The following is a 15,701-nucleotide window of genomic DNA, read 5'->3' as shown; positions in this document are numbered from 1 at the left end:
CGTCTAACCGGGCACAAGCCAGCGCAGGCTGGGCCTCCTTTCCGTCTAACCGGGCACAGGGTCGTGCCCTCAGGGTGCCAGCCAGCGCAGGCTGCGCCTCCTTTCCGTCTAACCGGGCACAGGGTCGTGCCCTCAGGGTGCCAGCCAGCGCAGGCTGCGCCTCCTTTCCGTCTAACCGGGCACAGGGTCGTGCCCTCAGGGTGCCAGCCAGCGCAGGCTGGGCCTCCTTTCCGTCTAACCGGGCACAGGGTCGTGCCCTCAGGGTGCCACCCCGTGCCTGTTTCGACAGAAAAAAAAGGCCTACAACTCCCAGCGTGCCCCAGCTTGGCTGGGGCACGCTGGGAGTTGTAGGCCTTTTTTTCTGTCGAAACAGGCACGGGGCGGCACTCTATTAAAGTCCACCCGCGGGCGCGGCCACGCAGCGCGGCTCGGTGGCTCTGGCCGGCCACGACCGAGCAGGACGGTCCTGACGCCAAGGCTGCACCCCGACGTCCCCGGGCTCTGCGCCCAGCCTGGCCGCGCATTTGCGCTCCGAGCCTCGCAGGGGCGCGCCGCTGCGCTGCGCTGCGCCTCCCGCGCCCGCTCTCCTCCCGGGTGCGGGCGGGCAAGGACGGGGCCGCAGCAGCTCAGCTGCTGCCCTCCAGGCTGCGGCATCGGGGCTCCCTCGCGGGGCTGCCGCCGGTACAGCGCCCGCCGGGGAAGGCGGCGCCTCCTGCGGCTGCATCGGCGGCTTCCGCGGGGCTCTCGCCGGTCATGGCGCTGCTGCCGTTCCTGCTGGTCGCCCTGCCGGGGCTGCTGCAGGCCGGGCGGGCGCCGCCGCCGCCTCCCTTCCCCGGCGCCGGTTCGGAACCCACCCGCAGCTGCTCGGTGCTGCTGGACCCGCTTTCCGCCCAGCTGAAGGTCGTGCGCGGCTGGGCGCCCGCCGCCGTCGCCTGGGCCAACCTGACCGACGGGATTCGGGACACGGGGTAGGTGGCGGGCGGCTGCAGTCCTCTCCTGGGCCCGCTCACTGGAGGGCACAAACCTCCCCCCCCCACCCCCGCCGAGAAGGCAAGCGGGGCTTGCTTCCGAGTAAACCCAAGCAGAGGGCTCGCGGTGCCAAGCTGCAGCCTTATGCTGCAGGCTGGCTGGCCGGCCGTCGGCGGCGAAGGAGGCACCGAGCGGGATTTACTTCCGAGTAAAAGTGCACGGGGAGGGAGTGGGGCGGGTGCGTTGCAACGACGGCGCGCTCGCTTTTGCAGTCGGACCGACGAGGAAAGCGCCACGGGGCGACTGCGGGGGACAGCCGGCGCGCGCCTCCCATCTCGGATTTGCCCCTGCGGGAACACAGATTCGTATTCGCTTCGGTTCCTGTGTGTCCAAACCAGTGCTTTTGTGCGGCTGCGTAGATCCAACCCCCCGCCCCGGCAGCTTTGGACTCATGATCTCAAAAGTTCGCGTGCCTCGCTTATCCCTTTCTGTGGTATGGGCTGCTGGGGGTCCAAAAGACGGATCTGCCTCTGATGGCCCCGCCCTCTGCCCCTCCAGCCCCGGTGGGCACCCTCCATCGCTGATTCTCCAGCCCAGACTCCGCTTCTCCCGCCCAGATTGGACCGATGGGCCACCGGGGCTCAGACTCCTCCATCTCTAGCCCCGATTTCCAACTATGCCAGAATGGCTTGTTCCCCACTGAGAAGACAGTAATAAAAAGTAACATCATGGCATTTTACCAAAGCCTTAGAGGGCTAAATGCATTCCCTAGCACATGGTTTTAACCATTTTATTGTTTTAGATTTTAACTGGTATTAGTTTGTTTAATAGTTCAATATGTTCTTAGGTGTTTTAAGGGTGCAATCCTATGCATGTTTAGACAGAAGAAAGCATATCTGGCTGGGGAACGCTGGGAGTTGTAGGACTTCCTTCTGTCTAAACATGCATAGGATTGCTCCCTAAATTATTTATTGTTTTATATTTCTTAAATTGATTTTATCTGTACGCCACCCTGCGATCTTAATGATATAGGGCGGGATAGAAATGTTTAGAATAAACAATAATAAATAATAAAAAAATAATTGTGATCAGGGGTTGCCAAACTTCTTTCAGCCCGAGGGACGGATTCCATTTCGGAGACGCTCCCGGGACCGCATGCCAGGGGTGGGTGGCAAAGAGAGCTGGGCCAAAATATCAGCATATTTTCACTTAAAGCTCTTGCTGCCCATAGCTAGGCTTTGGGAGAAGCATTTCAACCTTTTCGCATGGGGAGAAAGCTGCACAAAAGCCAGAAATCCACCATCTGATCAGTGGTTGGGGCAGGGTTGATACAATAGGTGCTGTGTTGTTGTTCAGTCGTTCAGTCGTGTCCGGCTCTTCGTGACCCCGTGGACCATAGCACGCCAGGCCTTCCTGTCCTGCACTCTCTCCCGGAGCGTGCTCAAGTTCATATTCATTGCATCCGTGATGCTATCTAGCCATCTCATCCTCTGCCATCCCCTTCTCCTTTTGCCTTCAGTCTTTCCCAGCATCAGGGTCTTTTCCAGGGAGTTTTCTCTTCACATTAGGTGGCCAAAATATTTGAGGTTCAGCTTCAGTATCTGTCCTTCCAATGAGCACTCAGGGTTGATTTCCTTTAGGTGCTGTACTTGTATGTTAAAGGGGCACTTCTACCTCTGGCAAAGAGTTTTGGGGTCTACCACGGATGCCAGAGAGAGTTCAGGGATTGACCCTGGACAGATAAAGATGAAATGGGCAGTGGGGACAGCAAGTCAGTGGGAAGCTTTCATACTTGAGGACTAGAAGCTTGAAATTGATGCAAAGAGTGACAGAGAGCCCGTGTAAAGACTTAAGCAGGGATGTGTTTTAATACAGGGGTGGGCAGACGGTAGCTCTCCAAACGTTTTGGACTTTGACTCCCACAAGCCCTTCTAGCATGGTGAATGGTAAAGAATGCTGGGAGGTGAAGTCCAGAACTTTCTGCTGTGCCCTGTTTTACCATTCGCACGTAAGGGTTAGCTGGGTGGCTGGGGCATGCTGGGATTGTAGGACTTTTTTCTGTCTAAACCTGCATAGGATTGTGCCCTAAAGGTAGCAGAGATGCATTCCTTTGCTGGACTTCTCAGCTGGACCTTTCTGTCTCTCTCTCTTTTTTGCAGATGGGCCTTCCTGGAGCTAACCACCAATGAGAAGTATAATGACAGCTTACAGGCTTACGCAGCTGGGCTGGCTGAAGCAGCCGTATCTGACCAGGTGAGAAAGACACACACAGAATGCCCATTCCATCTTTCTCAGGTTCACTCAAGCCCTTCCTCTCGTTGCTTTAGCTTTCTAGGCAGAAAACCCGAGGCGTAATTTTGAGGCATGGGTTAACCCAGAACAGGAGTAGGCGCATTTAGCAATTTGAAAAACTGTCCTGGGCACTGAAACAAAATGGCTGCCAGGGCGGTGTCGCTAGTCAGAAAGGACATATAAGCTGCCCAGAGGACTGAGTACAAGGCGGAGGTTTGCTTTAAAGCAATTGCAGCTGCCAGTAAGAAAATGTGTTAATTAAAAGAAAAGGGGGGAATTAAAAGTGGGACGGTTGGGGCACCTTGTGGGGGTGCCAAGAAAGGTGGTGGGGGTGGGGTGGGATGGATTGCTTACCCCCAGCCTAGAAACTGGAATGTTTGAAGAAATATGAGGTAGTCTCTCAACATGTGCAGAGTGCCATCTTCTCATCCTTGAAAGCTGTTTTACCTGTTCACTGGAGCATTGAAGAGTTTTCCCCTAGCTGTTCGGAATACACTGAAGAGGTGTCAAAGACTTCCAAAGTCTCCCTGAGTGGAGGACTATAGGTCCCAATCCTGGCTATTTATTTTATTTATTAGCCGCCAGCTACCCAGCCACTCTAGGCAGCATGCAATATGAATAACAAATTTACGTAATCAACTGAACAACAACAAAAATAACAAAACAGCACTGCCCTAAAAAAACCCTAACCCACCCCAAATGCCCGCCTGTGAATTGGCATGTGGCAGCTTCAGGGCCATCTCGGACTGGCCGACTGGAAAAGCAGGATCCTCACACCAGGTGGATGTTTTATGTTTTAACTGATAATTGTATTATCGGTTAATTGACTTCCTGTTAGTAGTTAGCATATTGTGGGAACTATGTGTAAGAAACCAATATTTGTCTCAATCAGTTTTTTAAGTAACACCATTAAATGCACCTCTAATAGCAAATGAGCTGGTGCATGCTGCTGGGATTGTAGCCAAAATGGGACCACCAGGAAACAAGATGGAGGTATCATGCTTGGGGTAATATGCCCAAGAAGTACAAATACCCCCAAAACTCTTTAGGATTAAAAAAAAATAAAATCCTAAGAGGGCAATAAACCCCCAAAACAGCCCAGTGAGGACTAGATATGCTTCTTGGCCACAGAATGCGGGCGGGGAGGGAATAGAATGACTTTGTTTGCTTGTTCATTTTAAAAATGTATTAACTGCCACTCATTAACAGGATCCCAGGGCAGTTTATACAACATCAAAAACAAATCCAATTGAACACATTAAAGAACACATCAAACAACAATAACTCTTCACCCAGCAAACCAATCATCAATCCATTCCATTTAAAATTTATTCATTCATTCATTCATTTAATTTCTATACCTCCCAATAGCCAGAGCTTTCTGGGCGGTTCACAGAAATTAAAACCACAAAGTACAACGTAAAACAGTATAAAATATGAAAGCATAAAACGACAGTATAAAAGTACAACTGGAATAAAGCCTAGCAGATCTAAAGTACATATTTTAAAACAGCAGAGCTAAAAGACAAGAATGCTAAAATGCTGGGAAAATAAAAAGGTCTTCTCCTGGTGCCAGAAAGAGTACAGTGTAGGCACCAGGCAAACCAAGAAGAGGGCCTTTTCTGCTGTGGCACCCCGGTTGTGGAATGAGCTTCTCAGAAAGGCTTGCCTGGTGCCTACACCGTGCTCTTTTCAGCACCAGGGGAAGACCTTTTTTATTTTCCCAGGCATTTTAGTTTATCAGTTTCTATTTTAAATCTGGTCTTGTATTTTAAATCTCCACACTGCAGCTAGATTCTATTTGTTTATTTTTATTTTATACTGTACTTTTAAAGTTTTTATATTATATCTTATGTTGTCTTTTTATCATGAAATTTTATTTTATGACAAAATAAACTTAACAAAATAAAGGCAACAAAAAGAAGAATGTACATAATAATAAATCAAAATCACTAAAGAAACAAAGGAATTCACTAATTCTAAATCTTAGTCTTTACCTGATATGCTTATGAACATTATGGAGTTCATTCCACACCTGGGGTGCCACAGCAGAAAAGGCCCTCTTCTTGGTAGCCACCCGCCTCACTTTCTTTGGCAGGGGCTCCTGGAAAAGGATCCCTGAAGACGATCTTAGCGTCCAGGCAGGCACATATGAGAGGAGGCAAATTTCATGTTTGTTTGTTTTTAAATTAGAATTCTAAAATATTAAAATGTTAACATTCCTGGGCAAAAAGAAAACCAAGTTGGTGCCAATCATCTCCTTTGGAAGGCCATTCCAGAATATAGAAATAAAATTACATACAGAAGAGGGCATATTTGGCTGGCTGGAACACTGAATAGGAGCAGCCCAGACTGTGACATTTTGTTGCTGATCTCATTTGAACAGTTCAGAATTCTGGACTAGACTTCTCAGTGGTGGCCCCCCATCTGTGGAACAAGCTCCCCAATGAGGTCCGCCTGGTGCCAACATTGTTATCTTTTTGGTGCCAGATTAAGACCGCTCTCTTTTCCCTGGTATTTGGCAGCACATGACGAGTTTTCATCGGTCCTGGATGTGTCTTTAGTTATGACTGACTGTTCAAAGCTGTGTTTTTAAATTATTATTACACTTATATCCCACCTTTCTTCCATCATGGAACTCAAGGTGGCTGCAGGCAGTTCCCAGGTGGTCTCCCCTCTAAGCACTGACCAGACCCAAACCTGCTTAGCTTCAGCAAGGTGGCTGCCTCATCTGCCTTCAGACTATTCCCTGGGACCCTGTTCTTAGTTAGATGTTGTTTGTGTATATTGTCTGTGTACTTTTATGTAAGTGGCTTTTAAAGTTTTATTTTGTATTTTAATGTTTTAACTTTTGTAAACCGCCCAGAGAGCTTCGGCTATGGGGCAGTATAGAAATGTAAATAATAATAATGATAATAGAATAGAATCATAGGGTTGGAAGGGGCCTACAAGACCACTGAGTCCAACCCCCTGCTCAGTGCAGGAAGCCTGATTCCCAGGCAGTCTCCCATCCAAGTACTAACCAGGGCTGACCCTGCTTAGCTTCTGAGATCAGACAAGATCAGGCACATTCAGCCCTTTGCTAAGCAATCATGTTTGGTTTGACCTCAACAAAGTCAGATCTTGTGTTCTTACGAAGGATCAGGCCGGAAGCTGTCAGGCTTTCTGGTCCCTCCAGCACACACGCTCAGGTACCAGACGCCCAGGTACCAGACACCCAAATCAGTGAGATTTCTTCATCGCAGGAAATCCCACAGCAAAAGCTTAATGGTTACAGTGTTCAGAAATCATATAGCTGATGGTCAGTAGCTGTAGGCTGTATGTAATTCCAGAACCGTCCAAATCTAAACACTACTACTGTGGTTTCCCCGTTGTCATTCTCCACAGTTCTGAACACAAGGAAAGGGACTCTGGATTCCTGGGTACCTAACCCAGACAATCCTTTCACGGGGTTCTAACCCCGGACATGGAAAGGGAATGATTCCTGGAATGAACCCATCAGGCAATCAGGGGATAACTTCTTGAAAGGCCTAAACAAACCGCACCCATAGAGAGTCCAATTTTTAATCTTTTGTTGATAACTCTAGGCTACATGGTCAAGGCCTATCAAGATCTAAGGAAGGGTAAACCCAGACATGCAGGGAGTTCCGTGCCACCACTTTCACATTGGTAACTCCAGACTGCATGAGTCCAGGCAGAGGAAAGTCCAAAAGTCGTAGATCAAACCCAGCCTGCCGGTACTCTTGAGTTGACGACGAACAGACACGCACCATCCGCAGCAACGAGAGATCAAGTCTAGGAAAAGTCTCATAGTGGCCTTCTTAATTTCTTTCTGTTTTGTGCCTTCCAGCTCATCTATATGCACTGGATGAATATCATGGTGGGCTACTGTGGCCCCTTCAAATACCAGACTGACTACTGTCAAAAGCTGAAGAACTACATTGAAACCAACCTGGCCTGGATGGAGGAGCAGATCAAGGCAGGGGAAGGCTCTGAATACTGGTACCAGGTGTGGTTTCCTGTGTTGAGATACTGGTGCTTAACGTCAAACATGCAGCACTTCAGGGCAAACGGGGGGCAGATTGACTTTTGTGGCATAATAGCTCCCCTGCAAGCAGTGACACTAGATCTCTTCTGCCCAAGGAGTTTAAAAGGGATGGATTTTACTGCCCTGTGGATCCCAGTTGTGCTGCTCCTGTATAGCACGAGCCTTAGGCCTGGGGGCCAAATGTGGCCTGCTGAGGGTCCCAATCCTTCCTCCACGGTATCCCGGGAGGCCATGCCCCCTTAACCCCAAGCACCAATCATTGGGTTGTTTCCTGACTTTTTTTGCAGTTTTTCTCCATTCTAAAAGATTGAAATGCCTCTCTTAAGGTTTAGTTACTGGCAGTGTTTGTTTGTTTATTTATTTATTTATTGCATTTATACCCCGCCTTTTTTCCTCTTGGAAGGAACCCAAGGCAGCTTACATTATCCTCCTCCTCTCCAGTTTATCCTCACAACAACAACCCCATGAGGTGGGTTGGGCTGAGAGTGTGTGACTGGCCCAAAGTCACCCAGTGAGCTTCCATGGCCGAGTGGGGACTAGAACCCGGATCTCCCAGCAGCTAGTCCAACACTCTTGCCACTACATCACACTGGCTTATTTATTATTACTTTCATATCCCACCTTTCTTCCATTGTGGAAGTCAAGGTGGCTACATGTACCTCCCAGGTGGCCTCCCCTCCAAGCACAGATCAGACCCAGACCTGCTCAGCTTCAGCAAGGCCGCTGCCTCGTGTGCCTTCAGGCCATGCCCTGGGCAATGAGACCTTTAAGCTGAGTTATGCTTGTATTTCGGGTTTGGGGCTCTGCCCCTCTTGCCTTTGGCCCCAACCTCCACAGGAGGGCAGCCCCTGAGAGCTTCTACAAAACGGACTTTGGCCCCCAGGCTGAAAAAGATTCTGCAGCCCTGCTATATACTGTATTAAAAATTACAGCTGCGGCAGAATACAAAAGGCCAGTTGGTTAGCTGTTACGTTTGGAAGCGTCTGAAACTGGACAAAGTGGTGTGTGCTTGCAAAAAGATGTGAAGCATCAGTCTCGCCGCTTTGCCAATTTAGAATTCTTAGGAACATAGGAAGCTGCCTTCTACTGAGTCAGGTCCATCTAGCCCAGTATTGTTGACACTGACTGGCAGCGGCTTCTCCATTCGCCCTACCTGGAGAAGCTGGGGATCAAACCTTGGGGCCTTCTACGTGCATAGCAGGGACTGTACCACTTGCTTACTGCATCTGCATTTGTGTTTTCCAATCCAAATTTTTCTGGAAAACCTACATCAGTAGTGCAGAAGAATGTCCTTAAAAATCCACGCATAGCGGAAGGAATGCCGTTTGAATTTTTGCTGACCTGAAGACAAAAATAGTCTTAGATCAGCAGTCCCCAACGTGGGCTCCTCCAATGCCATCTGTGAAGGCCCCCCCCCCAACATGGTACCCATGGGCACCCAAAAATTAAAAAAACCCAATTTCCCCCATTTTTTAAATATATTTGTACATGGATTTGTATGAAATGCATGCATATTTGTATATGCGTGTATACAAATATGATTTGTATGCATATGGAAATGCATACCACTTTCCAGCAATTCTACATAGACCTCAACAAAAGGGGACCAAATATCCAAATCAGTATTCATTTGAAGGTAACGACTATATGTCACCCATTCAAAGATTGAAAGCATTGTTGGGTCCTCAGTCCATTGTGTTATAGGAGGTGGATGTTTATCCTTCTAGTGTTGTAATATCTTTTAGCTGTCAAAAGGGCACGGAGAATCCATTTACACTGACCATTTGTTAATTTCCATGAAGCAGGTAAATAATTTAAAAAAGCATGTATGTACATCCGTGAATATGAAAGAGTATTCCAGTACAAAATATACCTGTGTACTAATCTCCCTGCACCCCCAAGAAGCAGCTGCTGGAGACTGCCAAAACATACATTTAAAAAAAGCATTAGCTGCATTGCACCACCAACAATTAGCTGAATTAGACAATCCCTTATTAAATAGACGCTGTGGGGTCCAATAGACACCAAAAAAGATGTTCTTACTGAATAAGACACAGCCTAAGAGCCATTGATGCTACAGGTAAATGCCAAAGCAGTGATGCACTGGTTAGGCATTTTGTCGTGGTGTCCACAGTAGTTTCTGAAATTCCCAAATGTGCCCAGGGTCCAAAAAGGTCTGAGACCCCATCTTATATTATGGCAGCTCCCGCTGCTTCTTTTAATGCCTGGGTCTGTGAGTGATTCCTATGTGTTGTCCATCCGCATTTCCAGGTACGCCTTGCCCTGTTGCAGTTGAAGGGTCTCGAGGATGGTTACAATGACCAGGTGGCCTTCCCAACTGGCAAATTCTCCATTGCCCCTTTTGGCTTCCTGTGAGTGTTGGTTTACATAAAAGGAAGGGTGGGAAAAATCCATGAGGGGCCTTGGTTGTTGCTCAGGGTGGATGGACACATGATGTTAAGCATGCACCTGAAAATGTAATGTGTAGATGGGACAAACAAGGGAGTCACACCGGTATACCCATCAGAGTTGGGACTGGTTGCTGCTTTGTGTACTCTTGGCATCCTGCAGGGGTTTGTGGCTGTGTAATATATGTAAAGGGAGACATGATAGAGGTGTAAAAAAATTATGCATCGTGTGGACAGAGTAGATGGGAAGACCTTTTTCTCCTTCTCTCGTAATACTAGAATACAAGCCAGGAAAAGGTAGTATCTGTTTTATTTTCAACTAGAGCAAAGTAAGACACAGAAGTATAGCATTCTGAAAGCACAGTGTGGAGAATATGGACAGGGAGACATTTTTCTCCCTCCCTCATAATACTCGAACCCAGGATCATCCCATGAAGCTGATTGGTGGGAGATTCAGGACAGATAGAAGGCCAACTTCTTCACACAGCAAAGCTAAACTATGGAATTCACTTCCACAAGATGTAGTGATGGCCACCAACTTGGATGGCTTTAAAAAAGGGTTGGACAAATTCCTGGAGGAAAAGGCTGTCAGTGGCTACTAGTCCTGATGGCTCTGTGCTACCTCCAGGATCAGAGGCAGTATGCCTATATACACCAGTTGCTGGGGAACACGGGCGGGAGGGTGCTGTTGCACTCATGTTCTGCTTGTGGGTTCCTGGTGGACAGCTGGTTGGTCACTGTGTGAACAGAATGCTGGACTAGATGGACCTTGGTCTGATCCAGCAGGGCTCTTCTGATGTTCTTATGTGAGATGGTCCTTTTTGTTACTGGGAACGATGAATTTTCAGTAATTTTCCCACTTTAAGAGTGGTGGTGGTAGATTTCTCACCCGGACTGTAGGGCAGGGCGGGCAACGTCCGGGGGCCAGTTTTGCCCCCACAACCCTCCAGGAGCCACACTTCTGCCCCCACTGCACTGCCGAATTTCAGCAGCACAGTAATGCAGCAGCAGAAAAGGGTCTGATTTCATCCTTTCCTTTGCTGCCATATTTTGGGAGCAAACTTTGGTTTCCTTTCCCTTAACACAAGGAACAATGGACCCTTTTTGTCTACTGTGCCACAGAATTTCTGTGGCAAATTTGGTGGTGGTGGTTGGGGACACAACAGAAGGTAGCTGCGTGTGGCTTCCGTGCTACGTGTTGCCCACACCCGGTATAGGGAATAAAATCCTGAATGCAGACAAGGGTGAGGGGATGATAGAACTGCTGTTCTTGGGGAGGGCTGGGGGTTGTACTACTGAGTTGCGTCCCCTGAGCTGTGGGATTGCACTGTGGGATTCAGCATGATGGGCTTTTCAGTTCTCTCTCCTAAGATAAGGATTCTGCCAGTTCATGACATTACAGGCCAGAAGGACACCCCCTCCCCGCAAGGTTATCCAAAAATCCCAGGCTGCATAAGCAGCCTAGTTGGGGTCGGGATGGGCAGTTCAGGTGTTTAACTCCAGGGAGGCTGAGTGAGGTTAGATGTCGGGAAAAACCTTCTGGAGATACGCAAGATGAGCAAGGGGCAGCCAGCTTAGGAAAATCGTGGATTTCTGCTTTCTGCGATCTCCACGCATGCTGAAAAGTTTACATCAGGTATGTTTGGTTTGGGTGTGGGGTGTCTCATCTTAAGACCATAAGAGCCCTGCTGGATCACTACTACTACTACTACTACTACTTCTTCTTCTTCTTCTTCACCTTTATATCCCACCTTTCTTCCATTGTGGAACTCAAGGGGGCTACATGCGGGTTCCCCGGTGGTCTCCCCTCCAAGCACTGACCAGACCTAGACCTGCTTAGCGTCAGCAAGGTGGCCGCCTCATGTGCCTTCTGACCATGCCCTGGAACCACGCCAAAGGCCTATCTAATCCAGCATCATATTTACCACAGTGCCCAAACAGAGGCCCACAATCAGGACAGGAAGTTAGTCTCCCACTGTTGCCCCCCCACCCCGCCACGACTGGTAATTCAGGGTCATGCTGTCTCTGACCTGGAGGACGTTCAGTCTTTATTTATTAATTACATTTATATTCCACTTTTTTTCCTCCTTAAGGAACCCAAGGCAGTGTACATAATCCTCCTCCCTGTTTTATCCTCATAACAACAACCCTGTGAGGTAGGTTGGGCTGAGAGTCTGTGACTGGCCCAAAGTCACCCAGCGAGCTTCCATGGCCGAGTGGGGACTAGAAGCCGGATCTCCTGACCCCCAGTCCAACACTCTAACCATTGCACCACACTGGCTCTCATCATGACTTATTCTCAATGAATTTGTCTAACCCCCTGTTAAAAGCCAACGTCACCAGGGGATTGCATAAAGCGTCCCCAATGATACCCTTCTGGTTTGATGAGGAAGAATGTACCGTGCATCAAAACAAAAGCTTTTCTGCAAAGAAAAGCTGGATTAGGACATACCATATGTGTTTTGCAGTGCTTTAGAGGCCCGGTGGGGGAACTTGGCTCTCGTGGGGACGCTGGGGTTCCCCCAACCACCAATCGCTTGGTGGATTCCTGGCTTTTGTGCCTTCTCCCCCCGCCCTTCCCCATTCTAAAGGGTTGAAATGCCTCTCCTAAGGCTTAGCTACTAGTAAGAGCTTTCAGCTACAATATGCTGGTATTTTTAGTTTTTTGGCCCTGCTCTTTTTACCTTCTGCCCTGCCCACCACTGGAATGCGGCCCTCAAGACCTTCTCCAAAATGGAATGCGGCCCTCAGGCTGAGCAAGACTCAACGCCCCTGCTTGAGAGTATTCGGAACACCCCGCACCCATCATCTAGCTGATTTTGTTTTTTTACCACAGCCCTGTAAGGCAGACCAGTACTATTACCCCCCAAATTTCAGCTTCGGAACTGAGGCTGGGGGGGGGGGCGGGGGGAATAGAAAGTAGCTCTAAAGCTAGAGGAGTGGGTCATATCGACTGTAGGGAATGCGGTCAGTTAGCACGACCCGTCTCACACTCCTCTATCCACACACGCTTTCTTGGCTGGCCTCACACCCAAGCGGCTTGATTTCTCTCTGCTAGCTTGTTCCAGCTCGGGGGTGATTTAGAAGACCTGGAATCGGCCTTTAACAAATCCGGAAACCAACGCGTCCTGGGCTCTGGGTCGTGCTCGGCCTTCATTAAGCTGTTGCCTGGGAACCGGGATCTCTTCGTCTCCCATGACACGTGGAGCACCTACCAGTCCATGCTGCGAATCCTCAAGAAGTATACGTTGCTGTTCCGGACCTCAGCCCGCAGTGAGTAGCAGGAAACGTGAATAGGGCGGACCAGGAAGGGAATATTCCTGGAAGGGAAGCCTTTGGCTCTGAGCGTTTTCCCTAATCCCAAAGTGTCAGGCGGGTCTTCGACAGGCCAAGCCCCTTCCTCCCTCTTTGGCGGAAAGGCTTTGTTTCTCAAGGGGGTAATCAGAATCTCCTGATCTCAAACCTGAGAGCAGCTTGCTGCGCTGGGGGCCTTAAAAATAGTCGTGCCAGGATCCAGAGAGCAGCGTAACTGGTTTTGCATGTCCGGGTTCGGGGAGAGGGGGCCTTTGGGCCTGGGTTGCTCAAAGGAACAACTTGCAGGCAAAAGTGCTTTTGAAATTGAGGGGATATTCAAAAGCAGCTTGCGATAGCACACAGGGATCTGCTGTTCTAATTTTGGACAGGGACAGATATAACGGGGCATGCCCGAATGCTTTTTTGGATAATACTTCGGCATTTTACATAGCATTTTGGAAGTGGTCAGAGCCCTTCAAACACTATTATTACGATTATTGTTAATGCTGATAATTATATTTATTGAGCCAGTGTGGTGCTGTGGTTAGAGTGCTGGGCCAGGAGATCCAGGTTCTAGTCCCCACTTGGCCATGAAGCCCTGGGTGACTTTGCATCAGTCCCTGACTCTCAGCCTACCCTACCTCGCAGGGTTGTTGTGAGGATAAAATAGAGAGGAGGAGGACCACGTAAGCAGCCTTGGGTTCCTTGCCAGAGGAAAAAAGGCAGGGCGTAATTATTATAATAAAAATAATAAATGTAATAATAATAAACTATTACTATTGCAGTCATACACATTATTATTATTCTGAAGGCAGCACACATGATTCTCCTCCCGCCAGTTTCATCCTCACAACAGCCCTGTGAGGTAGGTTAGGCTGAGAGAATGGATCAGGCCATTAATTTCTGTGGAATCCAGCCATCTTCCAAACTGCTTGCAAGCCCTTTCTAAGCCTTCCTAAGGAGTTACCTGAGCCCCTGTTCTTCTTTGCTGTGGAAGACCCGGGGTGCGCAGACCTCACTCCATCCTCAAAAACGGCGCCAGCGGGGGGTATGCGTCTGTTGCTGGACGGGTTCTGACAGCTGCTTGTGTCTGGGCTCCCCAGGTGACAGCTTGATCCCTGGGTACACCCAGGCTTTCTCCTCGTATCCTGGCACCATCTTTTCTGGAGATGACTTCTACATCTTGAGCAGTGGCCTGGTGAGTAGCGCATGTCCTTGCCTCCCCTTCTGTGGTGTCCTGGATTGGGTGGGAGCCCCTCGCTGCCCGCAGCCGCCCAACGAAGATCACACTGTGGCTGGATGGGAGGATGCAACTCAGCACGAGAGCACTAACAGGCGTTGTGCACACGGACAGTCCTGGCTACGGAGCATCGGAAGGGTTACGCTTCGCCCAGAAACAAGCTAAATTTAACCACTGTAGTGCTCTGTAGGCAACGCTGACTTTTTCTTTCCTGGCTGCCTCACAGGGCCCTATGGGCTGCAGCCCGCGCCAGGAGGCAAAAATGCCACCTGGATTTCTGGACATTGCCCACGGCTGTTTCAAAGCCACCCAAGGTAATTTTTAAAAAGTTGAGGGAGTAGGGGGCCTTGGTGGGTGTCAAGGGAGGGGTCTGGAGTGTTGTCATATCCACGGGCACCAGGCTGCCACTCGAAGCATAGCAAGTCTCCCAGCACAGGCCAAGATGACTATTATTACCGTTATTATTAGTGATAGTAATAATATTTATTGAGCCAGCGTAGTGTTGTGATTAGAGTGTTGGACTGGGGCTCGGGAGACCTGGGTTGTCGTCCCCACTCGGCCGTGCAGCTCACTGGATGACTTCGGGCCGCTCGCTGACTCTTGCGCTAGCCCACTCCACAGCGTTGTTGCGAAGATGAAACGAAGAGGAGGGGGATTGTCAGCCGCTTTGGGTTCCTTGCAAGAGGAAAAAATAAGGCGGGATATAAATGTCATAGCGTGTGTGCGTGTATACACACGATACACAGTATAGTGACTGCGATAAGTATGAATTGGCTGCAGCGCCATTATGGGAAGAATCCCGAATTAGACCTGGCCCTGTGATTCCAAGTAGGGGAATATAGATATAGAGATAGAGAGAGAGAGAGAGAGAGAGATACATATATATATACACACACACACACACACTGCAATAAGTAACGTTGCTTGCATGAATTGGCTGCAGCGCCATTATGGGAAGAATCCCGAATTAGACCTGGCCCTGTGATTCCAAGTAGGGGAATATATATATATATATATATATATATATATGGATATGGATATATATATATATACACACACACGCTGCAATAAGTAACGTTGCTTGCATGAATTGGCTGCAGCGCCATTATGGGAAGAATCCCGAATTAGACCTGGCCCTGTGATTCCAAGTAGGGGAATATATATATATATATATATATATGGATATGGATATATATATATATACACACACACACTGCAATAAGTAACGTTGCTTGCATGAATTGGCTGCAGCGCCATTATGGGAAGAATCCCGAATTAGACCTGGCCCTGTGATGCCAAATAGGGGAATATATATATATATATATATATATATGGATATGGATATATATATATATATATATACACACACACACTGCAATAAGTAACGTTGCTTGCATGAATTGGCTGCAGCGCCATTATGGGAAGAATCCCGAATTAGACCTGGCCCTGT

General features: G+C 48.7%; 1 protein-coding gene across 4 annotated transcripts in view; it reads left to right on the top strand.

Moving 5' to 3' along the window:
• Positions 1–353: 353 nt before the first annotated feature.
• The window catches only part of PLBD2 (phospholipase B domain containing 2), a 93,278-nt gene continuing 77,930 nt past the window's right edge, over positions 354–15,701 (top strand). For all 4 annotated transcript variants that reach the window (XM_084820372.1, XM_084820370.1, XM_084820371.1 and 1 more), the window contains exons 1-6: positions 354–968; positions 3,129–3,222; positions 7,112–7,270; positions 9,581–9,681; positions 12,776–12,990; positions 14,115–14,209. In XM_084820372.1, the coding sequence (XP_084676498.1) occupies positions 754–968; positions 3,129–3,222; positions 7,112–7,270; positions 9,581–9,681; positions 12,776–12,990; positions 14,115–14,209 (879 nt within the window). In that variant the 5' untranslated portion in view covers positions 354–753. The remainder of the gene's footprint in view (positions 969–3,128; positions 3,223–7,111; positions 7,271–9,580; positions 9,682–12,775; positions 12,991–14,114; positions 14,210–15,701) is intronic.

This window comes from Heloderma suspectum, chromosome 13 (genome assembly GCF_057233095.1).
Source record: "Heloderma suspectum isolate Gila_16-S chromosome 13, 16-S_ref, whole genome shotgun sequence".
Lineage (NCBI taxonomy): Eukaryota > Metazoa > Chordata > Lepidosauria > Squamata > Helodermatidae > Heloderma > Heloderma suspectum.
The sequence above is the reverse complement of the archived record's forward strand: the minus strand, read 5'-3'. Positions and strand labels throughout refer to the sequence as shown.